The sequence below is a fragment of the Leptodactylus fuscus genome, chromosome 10 (genome assembly GCF_031893055.1).
Source record: "Leptodactylus fuscus isolate aLepFus1 chromosome 10, aLepFus1.hap2, whole genome shotgun sequence".
Taxonomy (NCBI): domain Eukaryota; kingdom Metazoa; phylum Chordata; class Amphibia; order Anura; family Leptodactylidae; genus Leptodactylus; species Leptodactylus fuscus.
Window position 1 is genome coordinate 37,931,239 of NC_134274.1, and position 14,950 is coordinate 37,946,188.

Genomic DNA, 14,950 nt, shown 5'->3' on the forward strand with positions numbered 1-14,950 from the left:
AATAAATGTACATTGTGATCCCTATAAGCTTGAAGCTCATCAAGAGAATGCCAAGAGTGTGCAAAGCAGGAATCAAAGCAAAAGGTGGCTACTTTGAAGAACCGAGAATATAAGACATATATTCAGCTGTTTCACACTTTTTTGTTAAGTCTATAATTCCACATGTGTTACTTCATAGTTTTGATGCCTTCAGTGTGAATATACAATTGTCATAGTCATGAAAATACAGAAAACTCTTTGAATGAGAAGGTGTGTCCAAACTTTTGGTCTGTACTGTATATGTAGCGACAGCCGCTCTCAACCTTGACGTGTGTTTTCGGCCAGGTATATCTCTGGAAATAATATAGATAGCACTACAACCTTTGTGTCATATGAAGGATAAGAATCTCCTCTATCATGTGACACTAGCAAATGCAAATCCAAATCCTTATGTTCTCTAGGGAGATAAGTCTCTACTTATTCACTACTCCATGTTGCACTGGGGCAGGTGTGCATATGCATGTAGTGGGGAAGGTGGAAGGCCAAATCAGCGTCCAACATCGCCCTCGGGTGTATGGCATCCTACACTGCTAGATTACCACATCGATTTTAGTTAGTTGCATGGGTTCCAAGCATTGGGATTCCCTGTGATCATTGTATTATTTGGATAAACTTCCAAGCTACAGTTCTTATTATTTGTGTATTTTTAGCTACAAATTTGGTGACTCAATAAATGGGGTATATAAAGGCATTGAACTGGGTGCAGATTTAGTTCATTTAAGCATTGTGCAGATGAAACCCAAATGGGCCTGGACCTGTTCCTTCTCATGATGTTTGGGGATCCCTGAGGTACTATCTCCACAATGAGCAGTTCACCAACTATGCCTCACTTGGAAAGTTGCATGAAATTTGGCAACCAGAGAGTCACATATTGGTAATGCCCAGGTTTCATTTCAAAGAATGAAACAATTTTCATGCTGAATATGTTTTATGTCCAATACATGTTACATTGCAGTTCTTTTAAAGCAATAGGTCTCAAGCTTCTGGTGTAGTAAAATAAACCTTTATATGTCACAAAATGCACAACGGAAAACTATATAAAGTGTGTTGAGAACGTAGATATTGTCCTGCACAGGAGAAAGGGAAATCTTCAGCTCGAATCTGTAAGAAATACAAAAATAAAAGAAATAAGTCTTCACGTGAGAAAAGTAATGCTTTAAGATGTAACCATACTAGAGATAGACAGGGATTGAGCAATGCATTCTCAGGTTGGAGCTACAAACATTACCATGAGTTTCCAAACAGCTGATCTACAGGGGTCCCGCATGTTGGACCCTTACAGATCTAAAGCTGATGGCCTATCCTAAGCCCTCATTCACATCTGCGTTTGGATTCCATCCAGGGGAGTCTGCATGAGGACCCCCCGAGCGGAACACCAAATGCAATTGAAATCTCTGGTGCATTAAAAGCACACAGACCCCATAGATTATAATGGGGTCCGTGTGCTTGCCACCAGATCTCCGCAGGGATCTTGTGGACCGGAAAGTAGTTCCTAATCTACTTTCCTGTCCACATGATTTGTGCGGGCAGCAAGCACACGGACACCATTATAGTCTATGGGTCCGTGTGCTTTTACTGCACAGCGCTTACAATTGCAATTTGGTTTTCCGTTTGGGTGGTCCCCATGCAGACTCCCCCGGACGGAATCCAAACGCACATGTGAACAGGGCATAAAGATAGACCATCAATATTAGAAACTGGATAAAAATCAAGGGGCGTACATTTTATTTCACACTATTTCCATAAGGGAGCGCTCACAGCCTTGGACTAAATAAAATGTTGAGCTAGTGTGTTGTTCCATACAGAAATGAATCATTCCAGGGAGAGACTTAGAATACAAAGGTCGTCTTGTCTGATCAACTTCTGGAATGGCTGAGGTTATGCAGTTCACTAATATGGAACACTCAGCGACATTCAGGTTAACGTATGGAGTAACTATAACGGTTAGCACTGAGCACAACTTATTGGTTGATGTTGGCAGCCCCCCCACTGTTCCTTAAACAAAGCAGCCTTGGTGTTAGCATTTTCCCTGCACAGCTTTCTCAGCTCTGAAATGAAGAGAGCGATGACCATGTGCATGCTCTTCACTGCTCCACTGCTGGCTACTTCCAACAGCCAGGATTCGGTTTGTCAACCTCCCATGGACACAGTGCTTCTACATTTAAGAAAAGTGAATGAAGAATCGGATGACAAATTCAGATATATTTTTGCAGGAAAAGATTCAGCAAAAGACTCCATTCACATGACCTAGTGTGCACCATTTCAGCAGAGGAAACCAATGGGGTGACTGACATCCAAGTGCATTCAGTGATGCAGTTCTTTCTATAGGGGCATCTGGTCCAGTCTGTTCCAATGACATAGAGCAGAATATGACCTGGAATGGATCATGGATGTCCCCTGGAATGGCACACTTGGAGTTGTTTATGGAGCTTCATGTTCATGTTCACATTAGTGTTGTCTCCTGGTTCATTTGGTCTGTCTAATGATAGACAGCAACTGATCCAGGACGCCATTAACTATATTGGGAGCCGCCAGGTATCCACAGTTTTTTTCTTGACAAATGAAATCACAGGACTTATTCGCCTATGACTTTAGATTGACTCTGTACCGAAGGCTCCAAACTCTGATGCAAATGTGAACATAAGCTAACTTTTTGTAATTTATTTAAACTTCTCATTCTGGGCTTAGGAGTCCAGTGGGCGGTCCTACCGGTGACTGACAACTATCTATGTATGCATGCTCATACAGGTATGAAGACTGCCAATAACTGAGTAGGACAACCCATACACTTTTAAGCATAGGATTTCCATAAAATACAAGTTACACTGAATCTTTTCCCATAGAATTGTATATGAATCTGTCTGGCTCCTCCATGCTCAGCGTGACAGATTTCTTTTAATATGGGGTGTCAAAAATAAAAACTTTATTGTCTTCTTAAATAAATTATTCTAAACTATTGGCGTTTCCTCAAGTGTACATGGCCTGATAACAGATCTCTCGACAATATGTACTTCTCAGGTCCTGCATATATAACAAATACATTGTATCCAGTCTTCAAAGTCTTCCCTTCCCATTTTGATTATTTTTAAGAATGTTAGGATGTCATGTGAATATTTTCAAGATCTTTACTCACCTTCCTCAAATATATCCAAGAGAGGGCCACTGGGTGCTACCGATAGGGCCCAAGAAGAGCCAGAAATGGTGTTGAGCAAAGAGTTGACTTCAGAATACAGGTGCTCCACAGTTTTTGTCACTCTCTGAAAAAGATACAATGGTAAGTAGGCATTGGTTCATACATGATCCTTACTTCTCTTGTTTATATGCTGCCGCAATGCTTTACAGACCTTTCCTCTGTCCCCATTATGACATACAATCTAAATTCCTTATCATTATGTCGTTGGAGCTTGGGAAGAAACCCGCTCAAACACCGGGAGAACATACAAACTCTATGGAGATGTTGTCCTTGGACAGATTCCAACCCAGTGCCCCGATACTGCAAGGAAACCAGTACTAACCACCATGTAATGCACCATATAGCACATATATCAGGGCTCTAGCACTCACGGGACGAGGACAGCACTGCATTACCCAGATCAGCCCAGGTTGTTCTAGTATATGGACTGATATAAACAATGAAGAGGCCGAAGCACAACATCCACTTCAAGGAGTGGGCTGAGATTCCGACACTTCTGACCTGATATTGATATCCTAAGGGTAGCCTCATATATACTGAGATCCCAGGAATGCCTTTAAACGCCCATGTTTTGCTGCCGGGATTGTTTGGTTGGAGCAGCTTAGTGATGGATTTCCAAGATAATATACAGAACTCCTTTTTCCTGTAGGGCACTATTAGAAATATTTCCAGCATTGTTATATCTATTGTGGATAGCATCCGGGCAGTTCAGTGGGATCCTAAGAATGGTGACGTAATAAAGTAGATACAACGTGATACAGATTGATACAGTAGATACAGGGTGATACAGTCTATTTGTGCACTATTCCAAAAGTTTATTGATATCTCAGTTTATGTTCTGTATTTACAGCCTAGTATCTGTATCAGAGAGGTAATGGACTCATACACAAGGGGGTGCTATGGGACTGTGCAATAATAATTTCCATTCTAATTACCATTTATATGCCAGTATCCTAGGATGAATAGTGAGAATTTCCACAAATGTTTATAATCTAGGACTAAAAAATTTTTTGAAATTGACAAATGAGCAGATAATCCCAAGGGCCACAGAAACAGAGTGTAAACAATGAAGTGAATAAATTAAGATAGCGGCCAAACAAAGCAGTTTTGATAAAGCAAGGCATTTAGGAAAAGTCTTAAATCCACATAAACTAGCAGTATAGATAGGATCCTTGTGATGAGACAACCCCTTTAACGTTCAACCTTTAGCAAGCCTTGCAACATGACTAAGGGTTGTAGCCAAGCCAGTGTATCTTAAATTCTTCTAGTATTGCCAATAAGACTCCATATAATCTGGGTTTTCTTAATGAGAGACCGTACCAATGCTTCCTCCTCCATCCCACCAAAAAGTTGGAATTTTCAATTACCTCCTCTATCGCATCCAAACGTTTGTGAACCTTCTGGTGTTCATTACACCACTCTCCTCTCTCTCGTTGTAAGGTAATCACAGGGTCAGCAGCTAAGGGTTAAAAGACAAAACATTAGGATAAAGAGTTCAATCCAGATATGTATAATGTCATACCCATCTCCATCCATAATACACTCCAAACATATAATGCGATAAGAAGGAGCTGATGGAATTGAATTATACCTTATGTGTGTAAATGTAATGAAGTTATATGTAAGTGGTTACAATATTACAGCAAAAGAAGTTTATTGGCTACAAACCAGGGGTGCATCTTCCATGAGGCAACCTGAGGCGATGGCCTCCGGCGGTGCCTCATGGAGCAAACTGTGGCGGCATCATTTTTTTTTTAAATCGGCCTCTACTTATTATGTTAATTTACTCACCTGTCAATGCTCCTGTCCTGGCTCCCCTTGCTGCCTCCACTAGGCGACGCTACAGTTATGTCATGATGCTCTGTATGGGGGGCAAAAAAGGGGTCATATACTGTAGGGGGGGCATAAAAGGAGTCAGATACTGTGTGTAGAGCAAAAAATGGGTCATATAGAGGGGGCATAAAAAGCGGATCCAAAAGCGGCTCATATACTGTGTGGGGAGCCACAAAATGGGGGTCATGTATTGTGTGATGGGCCCAAAAAAAAGGGGACAAAAAAAGGGTGTGATATACTATGTGAGGGCTAAATAAAGGGATTTTTTGATCTGCTAATGGAGGGGGGGACATTTCCTAATTAGAGGGGCCCGATCACTCAACCAAAGATAGCTGGGTAGGCACCTAGGAGCACCTTTCTATAGTTGGCCTGAGGCAACAGAGAGGCTAGTCGAAAAATAGTCGAAAGTGCCAAACCACCGTTTTTTCACTGTATTGATTCTGATAAAAATTTGAATAAAAAGTGATCAAAGCAATAACATTTCCCGAAAATGGTAGAACTAAAAAGTACACCCGGCCCCGCAAAAAAAGACGCCCTATGCATCCCCGTACACTTATGTATAAAAAAGTTACGGCCGTCGGAATATGGCGACTTTTAGAAAAAAAAATTTTTTAACACAGTTTTGGAATTTTTTTTAGGGGTCAAAATGTAAATAAAACCATATAAATTTGGTATCCCTGGAACCGTACCGAAACACAGAATATAGGGGACATGTCATTTTGGCTGCACAGTGAACGCCGTAAAACCAAAGCCCGTAAGAAAGTCGCAGAAATGCATTTTTTCTTCAAATCCACCCCATTCTGAATTTTTTTCCTGCTTCCCAGTACATTATATAGAATAATTAATGGCAGCATCATGAAGAAAAATTTGTCCCGCAAAAATTAAGACCTCATATGGCTCTGGGAGCGGAGAAATAAAAAAGTTATGGGGTTTAGAAGGAGGGGAGTCAAAAACAAAAAACGAAAATCAAAAAATGCCATCGGCGGGAAGGGGTTAATAATAATAATAATAATAATAATAATATATAAAATCATAAAACTTGTCTAAGGCTGGATTCACACGACTGATTTTCACCTGTGGAAAAAAAATGTGGTTATTTGCAATTTTTGGTATCACGGTACGGTATTAAGTAGGATCACTTGCATTGCCATTCTTAGACCTTTCTGGACAAAAATCAGACGCTTTCTTCCAACCAGAGACACGTGCCTGAAGAAGGAAATTCCTTGTGCCTTAGTCTTGCCTGTTCCATTTTAGCCTTGGCAGAGGCTGCAATATTGAGGTTTGCACTGAGCAGAGATGGATCTGTGGTTTGATCCGTTACATAATGTAGCTAATGCCCCAGTCTGTTCTATTCCAAGGAAAGAGATTTGGATGTGGTAGCATGAAAAAAATGGGGTTTTATGTTATAGGCTTATCACTTTGAAAAGCTTGTTCATACTTGTTATTATGGACCTTCTCTACTGTAGCTTCACCGGGGATTATAACACGCTAATCGCTTTTGCAGACATCTTAGATGAGATGTGCCAGGATGCAATAGCTTCATTTTTTCCTATAAACGTCTTATAACATGATTATTTACCCAAGTGGGATGTGTTCCTGGATACAAAGGATGCAGCGTTCCCTGCTGTACTGTATATGGACTCTCGGCAGTCATTACCAGCTTCTGGCTGCTTTTGCTGTAATATTTAGGACACATTGACCCATCGGCCGGATAAATACTGTAGTACGGCATGTATATAACCAAAAATATAGATTCAATGAGACATAGACAAAATAGAAAGAGTAAGATCATAGCTCTTCTTTGCAACGTATAGCAGGTGTACTTGAACAGTCCCATATGTAGACCAGATGTGGATGAATACACCTTACTTACTCTAAACTTTAAAGAAGCTCACACGAACTATCTCACGCTTGGATGTCATGGTTGTCCACCACATACAGAGATCAAAGCGCACTCCAATAAAGAATGCTGATTTATGTTGTTTCTTATATATACATAGATGTTTCTGGAAGAACTAGGTGGCAACCCAAATAACCAGCATAATATCTCTACTAACTGGTAGCAATATTAGAAGGAATGTTTTTCACGTAGGCTGCTCCGGCGCTTTCCTCCTTATACTCACACAATGAATTTATTAAAGACCACTGCCAAATACCTGCTGCAAAATGTAGTGTGTACAGAGGGCTACCAAACACACTAGACGTTTGCCCTCGTGGTAAATAAGGTCATAGATGTTGGATTTTCTTGACCGATATTATTGCTGTTTAGGGTCAGGGAATAGGGGTCAGTGCTCTCCCAGTCCAAAAGTATGTAGTCCTTTACTCCCTGAAATATGTATTTCAATTAAGGGGCAGGTTTAGACTGTGGTGTTGGCAAAAATCCTAAATATATTACATACCTCCCAACTTTTGAACAACAGAAAGAGGGACAAAATGTAGCAAATTTAGCCCTGCCCACTTTTATGTTGACTCCGCCCATTCTCTTTCATTTTTCATGTCCCCCAACACAGTATAATCCTCCTACAGTCACCCGCACATTATATGTCTCCACATTGTAATGTCTCCCTTCCAACTGCCCCACAGTATTAAGTCCCTCTTCTGGTGCCCCAGTTTAAACATGAAACTGGATCAGCTGGAGGGGGACATTAGCGATGGGGGTAGTTGGAGGGGGCAATAAATAAATGGCAGATGAAGTGGGACATTAAACGGTGGGCAAATAGAAGCAGACATTAAACTGTAGGGGTAGCTGGAGGGTGACATTAAACTGGGGGCAACTAGAGGCAGACAGGTCCCCTCCAGCTCCTCCTACGGTTTAATGCCCTCTCCAATTGTCCCCCAGTTTAAGTGCCCCCATTTTCTGCTCCATTTCATGTCCCCTCCTCCATCTCTGCCCCCAGTATAATGACAAACACACACACACACACACATTCTCTCTCTCTCCATCCTGCATCTCACATTCCCCTTCCCCCTCCCTTCTCAGTACCTTACACGATCTCTTCTCTCTTCACTGCACGGGACACTGACACGCCCACCTAGTCACGTGACCGTGTGATGTCACACAAGGTCCTTGAACCATAGTAAAGCATTCCTCTGATCACCGCAGCCACTTATCTGTTATAAGAGCAGGCGGTGATCGGACGAATGATTGATCAGTAAATCATTAAAGGGACATAGTGGGACATGTAGTGAGCTGCGCGGGACGGTGGGACAGGGGTAGGAAAGCGTGAGTGTCCCTCGGAAATCGGGACGGTTGGGCAGTATGGTATTCGGAGCCACTGCCTCCCAGAGAGTGACCTTAGGTGGGAGACTACTTGAGGTCCTTGACCAAGGTTAGCCTGTGCATTTGAGTTGTGAAATTTGCTTGTGCTTTGTGTAACATGTTCTGCATATATGCATTGTGTGTATATTATGCATTATGTATATATATTGCAATATCACTATTTTCAGGAAAGAGAGTGGCGCAATGTGTTTACAAGTGGGCAAAATCTGGTTGTGCCCATGGCTGTGCAGCAGACAGTGTCTCTTTGCCACCACTCTATGTTTAGTCTTTGCATGCTGATACCTTGTAGTCATGTTGGGTAGGACCAAGAAAAAAGGGAGGTTTTCCCACACTTTTGGTTATTTGGGACCACCATTGCTACTGGTGCTACTTTCTGTCTATATGGTGCAATTCCATAGCTGAACATGTTCCCAAGGCTGGCATCGCAGCATCCCCTGGAAATCTGAAAACCAGTCATTGTGAGTGCCAGGTGCAAAGTCCAGAGAATTAGGCAAACACTGTGTGTGCCATAAGATCATTGGTCTTGTGTTACAAGAAGTGCTCTGTTCCGCTTACTGCTGTTTCCTACTGCTGAGCAATTCTAGTTAACCCATGTAATGCCAAACATCTACTTCATTAACGCTGGTGACAACTTGCCCATGTGAGCAGTGTATTTCTTGGCTGTGACATTACTACATCCTACGAGGAGGCTGCCCTGGCCTTGGCTGGTTTGGGGTAGAGGAAATGGTCCAAACCCAGAGTGATAACTGTGTGACATAGTCTGAGTGGACCCTGGGCTCCGGCTCCCTAAACTACTCATTGTATACTTAGCAAATTAGGTTTTACAAATTAATTTTCAAGATATTGGCAATCCATCATTTAGTAACAATCTGTGGCCGTTGTGTGACTTCACTGAATGTAAAAGATCTCCTTGCAGTTATATGTAAAGCACTTCCATAATGGCATTATTAATGGTCGGCACGTAAGTCTTCTGTCAGTGTTACAGCTGTTATTATTCCCATACTCCCCAACTAGTACAGAACAGCTGGAGTATTATAGGTGGCCGAAACTTATAATGGCTGAAGGAAATAACATTTCACCAACTCATATAGAGTAATGACTTAAGCATACATATTTTCTGGATTACATAAGTCTTTCTTTAACAACCAAAAGGGAACCAAGTGCCTCTGCCCGTAGATGTTTAGCACCTGGGTCTAATGCCAAAATTAGACTGACCCCTTCTAGTAGATGCCATTTAGATGTCCCCTTATGTGGCAGAAAGGCCTTTGGGAGTATTCAGGCACCAGGGTCCATGTGAGGTTACTACATCTGGAGCCTTATAGCTATACCCCTGTGACTCCTCCCAAGCTTAACCTCTGTCTTAGGAAGAATATGCAAATCTGTTTCCCAAGATGTAAATAGGGAAACAGTGCCTCTGTATGCTGCCCTCTAGGGGAATCTCCCTTGAACATCATGCCCGACTTTCCCACAAGCCTTTGCTGCAATGATGTGGGATTTTGCCAAGTGAGTGGACAGTGCTGTTTTGATCTGATTGGATCTATGATTGGACTTCTAGACCAGGTTATGCGGATAATGTCACTCCTTGAGGAGAGACCACCTTGTCAGGTGTGTGGAGTCTTACAAAAACCATTTTAGCTCCACTGTGGGGGATTATGGGAAGAATATGCAAATCTGTTTCCCAAGATGTAAATAGGGAAACACTGCCTCTGTTTGCTGCCCTCTAGGGAAAGCATTCTAGCCTTCTCCTAATTTTCCGCAGTCTCCACTTGGCCATATCAGATGCTTAGTCACTCCCAAGACTTAACCCTTTGTGCCTGACTACTGTTATTTCCCCATTCCATCAAAGGAAACCCAATTGGCAGTAAACCAACCCTAATAACCCGTCTGTGGGTGACAAGCACCTATGCCCATCTTCCTCAAACAAATGCAAGAAGCTAAACTCCACCTTTGGGGGTGACTCCAGGATAACACAGAATATTATATAACATTAATAGCAATGAGGTGTGCAAACATATTAACTCCTTCTATTCACATGCTGTTTACATGTAAACAAAGACTGGAGGAGGACGTCAAAACATCTTCTTTGGGGATTTTCTTTTTCCTATCAGTATGTCTTTGTAGAATGGGAGGAAATCCACGCAAACACAGGGAGAACATACAAACTCCTTGCAGATGTTGTTTATGGCAGGATTTGAACCCTGGACTCCAGCGCTGCAAGGCCACTGTGTTGCCCCTTCTCCTTTGGGGATTTGTAAGAACTGAGATTTTTTTTTTTATTTGATACAATTTGCTTCTGTTATTTTTTTGGAATATAAATTGTATTACCCCATTAAAGGTCAATCAGAAAAGAAACCTTTGGGTTTGTGACTTAGCACATCGTGCCGTAGGGTTAGGGGATCATGAAATCACTTTAATTCTTTCACTAGGTTGTAGATGAACTCTTATTAAACTACATGCTGACATACAGCTGGATTTGAGGCAGGATTCCTGACACGGTCACCAAGTGTGGGATCTAAGTTCCCAAAACTACATTAAGTGCTAAACTATTACCGTCTTACATAAACATATTATGAGGACCTCGTAGTATGGGATGACTTGGCCGCTGACTGCGAACTGAATCATGGAGTGTTACACGCACACAGAACAGCAGATGTTTTCACTCTCATATTCCTTACACATTAATCATTGTTTCTGCCATTGTCTTTACTGATGTTTATGACATATTTATTCCGTCTTCTGTCTCAAGATACATCTTCAATGTGACAAACTGCTCCAACACCAGAACCAGCTCTGCCCCAGCCCTCAACTATCATACATGGGTCTATGTTAACGAAAACTGTTCCCCATGCACACCATTGTAGCTGTTTACAGTATATTGTCCGCAGATATAGATCTGTCATTGAGACAATGTATCAAACCTTTTATTTCTATGGCTCTATACACATGTCCAGCGTTTTTACAGCTATAGAAACAATCCGCAAAATATGTAGCAAGTCCTATTCCTGACAGTATTTGTAGCACAGGCTTGTATATTCAAGAACATGGGATCATACAAGCGTTATTGGGAATCTGTGACTGTGCATGACATACTGACTTGCAATGTGAACATATGTAGTATACAGATCAGCTTCTGCGGACAGTAAAAACTTGTGTAGACCTAAACCAAAAGCTGCATCGAAACTAGATGTAAAATATCGTAGTGAGAAGTGAGAAGAATCGTGAACTTCATTAAATACAATGTCACTCAGAATATCTTATCAGAGTGAAATATTATTAAAGGACATTTCCAGGACATTAAAGGGAGTCTGTCAGCACATTGAGATATAAACTAATCACAGTACATTGTTGGGCTGTGAGCAGAGTTTACCGTGATCCATTTCTCATTCAGAACCGCTGATCCATTCTTGTAAGAATCATCCTTTTTTCCCTATGTAAGTGCAGAAAGGGGTTTTAGGGGCATTGTTTTCCATCAATGGACTTCATTATCTGCTGCTGCTAACTGCTACTTAGATCCATCCACTAACTGTACTGTGCATGTCTGATGATAACGCACTGCATGGGGAAAGGAAGGAAGCTGGCTTCAGACGGGGCAGTGTGTCATCATCAGACATACACAAGGTGGATCTGAGCAACAGTTAGCAGCAGCAAATAGTAAAGCCCATTGATGGAAAGCAATGCCCCTAAAGTCAATTGATGGAAAGCAATGCCCCTAAAGCCCAAGGGACATTTTCTGGTTATCCGGTGGTGATCCATTTCCAGAAATGAAACCTCACTACTACTCCTCCTATGCCCCTATCCACTCAACTAGATTTACCTCTCTTCCTTCCAGGCTTCCTCCTGTGGACCACTCCTCCCTCTGGTTGCAGAGCACAGAGTAGCGTGCGCCAGCAGTCAGGAAAGAGGGAGGGGCGGTCCACAGGAGGAAGCCTGGAAGGAAGAGAAGTAAGTATAATGCGGTCAGGGGGGTGGTCTGAATTAGTTGAGAAGGGCTAATAGTGGGTGGGCTAGTTAGAGAGACAGGGAGGGGATGTATGGGAGGGAGGGAGAGAGGAAGGGGGGAGTCAGGTAAGAGGGAGCTAGTGTGGAAGCTACAGAGCAGGAAGCTGCACCAAGTAAACAAATGCAGAAGATGCCAGGAGCTCCTATAGACATCCATAAATCACTCAAAACACTGCAAAAGGTATTTGGGTGCATTTATTAACCGATTAACTGCACTAACAGACTTTAAAAGAAAAAAATAAAATTTTGCCCAGAAAACCTCTTTGCACTAAATCTAATTGGGGCACCTGGGCCCTGACGCCATGGGGGGGGCAAAGTGTCCTTCTGTTCCACATGAGGACATGTCATAATTGGGGGTGGGGATCATTTTTGAAATTTTGCAATGGGGTGCAATAGTTCTGCGCTTACATTTTGTAGTATGGTGGAGTAATATTATTCAGTAACTGTCATTTCAGATACAGACATGTGAGAAGTTATTATGCTCTCTGGGGGTGCAGGTGCTAAGACCCCACCGTCTGCTGAAACGAAGGGGCAGAAGCACATAGAAGTATATGATGCCATCCTCAGGTAGTCGATAACAGCTGAAGGGGAACAGCACCCAGAAACCCACGGATCAGCCCTATTGAAATTACATTATTGTTTAGATTACAGAATAAGTATATATGTATATTCATAGGCTGAGCGACGTCCTGTACAAATGGCTTTAGCATGCACAAATATGTTACAAATATATCCTGTTTGCAAAGCTGTGGACTATGTCAGCACTGCAAATTAGATTTCTTCGCTCAAATTAACAAATACTTCAATTAATTTGCTTTCTGTATATTGTGCTTATTTTTTGCCTTATGGTATGAACTTGAACTTTTTTCATATGTATAGTATCCTGGAATGAATATCTCTCTATATATAAATACTAAAGTTTTATCTATGTATACATGTAACTCTTTCATCTCCAAACAAGCTGCTTGTAAGTTGTCTGTAGAAGTAGAAACACACACACCATATATATATATATATATATATATATATATATATATATATATATATATATATATATATGCTAAGTGTGGCTAACTATACATAGTTTCCAAAAAAACATGCATGTGTAACACTACCTGACAAGCTCCCATCCAGCACAACTAGCAACAAGAATGCTATAGGAACAATGGTGCCCATGTTGATATTATGATCCAACTTCATCCAGCTCAAATAAGACACAAGTGTTTCCTCTCCAGGGTGCTTAAGATGTCCTGTGTCACTCTGTAGACTGCGCGAGAGCTCTGAATGTAGGATATTAGCAGAAAGCTGGCCAGGATATTTTTTACACTGCCTAACAGCAGACCCAGTTATCCAACAATCTGGCCGAGCTCCAGAGAGACTCCCAAGTCTCCCCCCCTCCCCATTCTGTATTTATACACACAGGGCGTGCATGGAATCCAAAGGCCAGCATTTAACCTTACAGGAAAAGTGGGTAAAAAAAAGGATCCTTCACTTTAACCCCCTCTGTGCCTCAGGTATTACAGCAAACACATTGTAGATTTTCGACAAAGCTCTTAATGATGTCACTGCCAGCAAGCAACATGTGTTCTGCTTTAACTAAAGCAACATGTTCACAGATTTGGAGATGATACATTGAATTTCTTTACTGGAACGACTAAACATGACAAGAGGTAGACAATGGGTAGAATAGCACACCTCTGAACATTCACATTCAAAAGACTAGAGCCCAAAGAATCCATATAGCAGTGGAGGTTATAGATACACCATGTGCTAGGAAATCTATAGACAAAACAGACAAAAAGCTGTGTGAGGGTATTAGGGGACATAGGTGTGTGAGAGTATGAAAAATGGAAAGAAAGCTGGAGAAAATCTTCATATTTCAAAATACAGTTCAGTTATGGGCACTGATACTGATTGAAAAAAAAATTCATAAAATAGTAGATTGCCTTTAGGACATGGGGTCTCTAATGATTTATGACCATCGCTTAGGATTGTCTTATTGTGAGAAGACATGTGTGGGATGTGTATTGTATCATATATCTTACAGTACATGTCTATTATTATAGCGATAGCTGTATCTGCTCATTGGCTCGCACATCTGTAAATGTTGAGCTAGATAATATACTGCATCATTTCATATAATGGTTTCCTGCAACAGGAAGGATAGAAATGGAAAGGGAAATGAAAAAGCTGACAAGAATCTAAAGACTTGTTCTTAGCCATTGGATATTCAGGGAGCACCTGAAATGTGGGACTGTCTTGCTCCACTGGGATGGCTTTAGGGGGCGCCATTACCATAGGACCCAGTGCACGTGCTTCGTTTGCTCTATGACTATTGCAGCCCTAACCCTCAAACCCTCTAATGTAAGTCTATGGGGGGGAATCTGTATAGCTCGCTCCTAGCACTAGGTCTGTCATGTGGACTTTGCTATCCTAAATTACATCTTTGCACAAATTGAACACTTAGTAATGACATAAGGATGTGACTGTAAATAACAGTCTAGGATAGGGTGGAGCGGGAAAAAGAGAATAGAAAAGTATTTATGACCATAAAAGACCGTTGTCTCCAATAATATTGTTGCAATGCTTTACTATTGGAGAAGCAG

At 41.6% G+C, this 14,950-nt stretch overlaps 1 protein-coding gene across 1 annotated transcript; it reads right to left on the reverse strand.

Annotated features, from left to right (window-relative positions):
• Positions 1-518: 518 nt before the first annotated feature.
• PLAC9 (placenta associated 9) lies at positions 519-13,691 on the reverse strand. Its single transcript, XM_075287992.1, has 4 exons — positions 13,460-13,691; positions 4,600-4,691; positions 3,173-3,296; positions 519-1,140 (listed from the first exon to the last, which is right to left on the reverse strand). Exons 1-4 carry the CDS (start codon positions 13,542-13,544, stop codon positions 1,130-1,132), a joined length of 312 nt encoding a protein of 103 aa, XP_075144093.1. The 5' UTR covers positions 13,545-13,691; the 3' UTR covers positions 519-1,129.
• Positions 13,692-14,950: the final 1,259 nt, after the last annotated feature.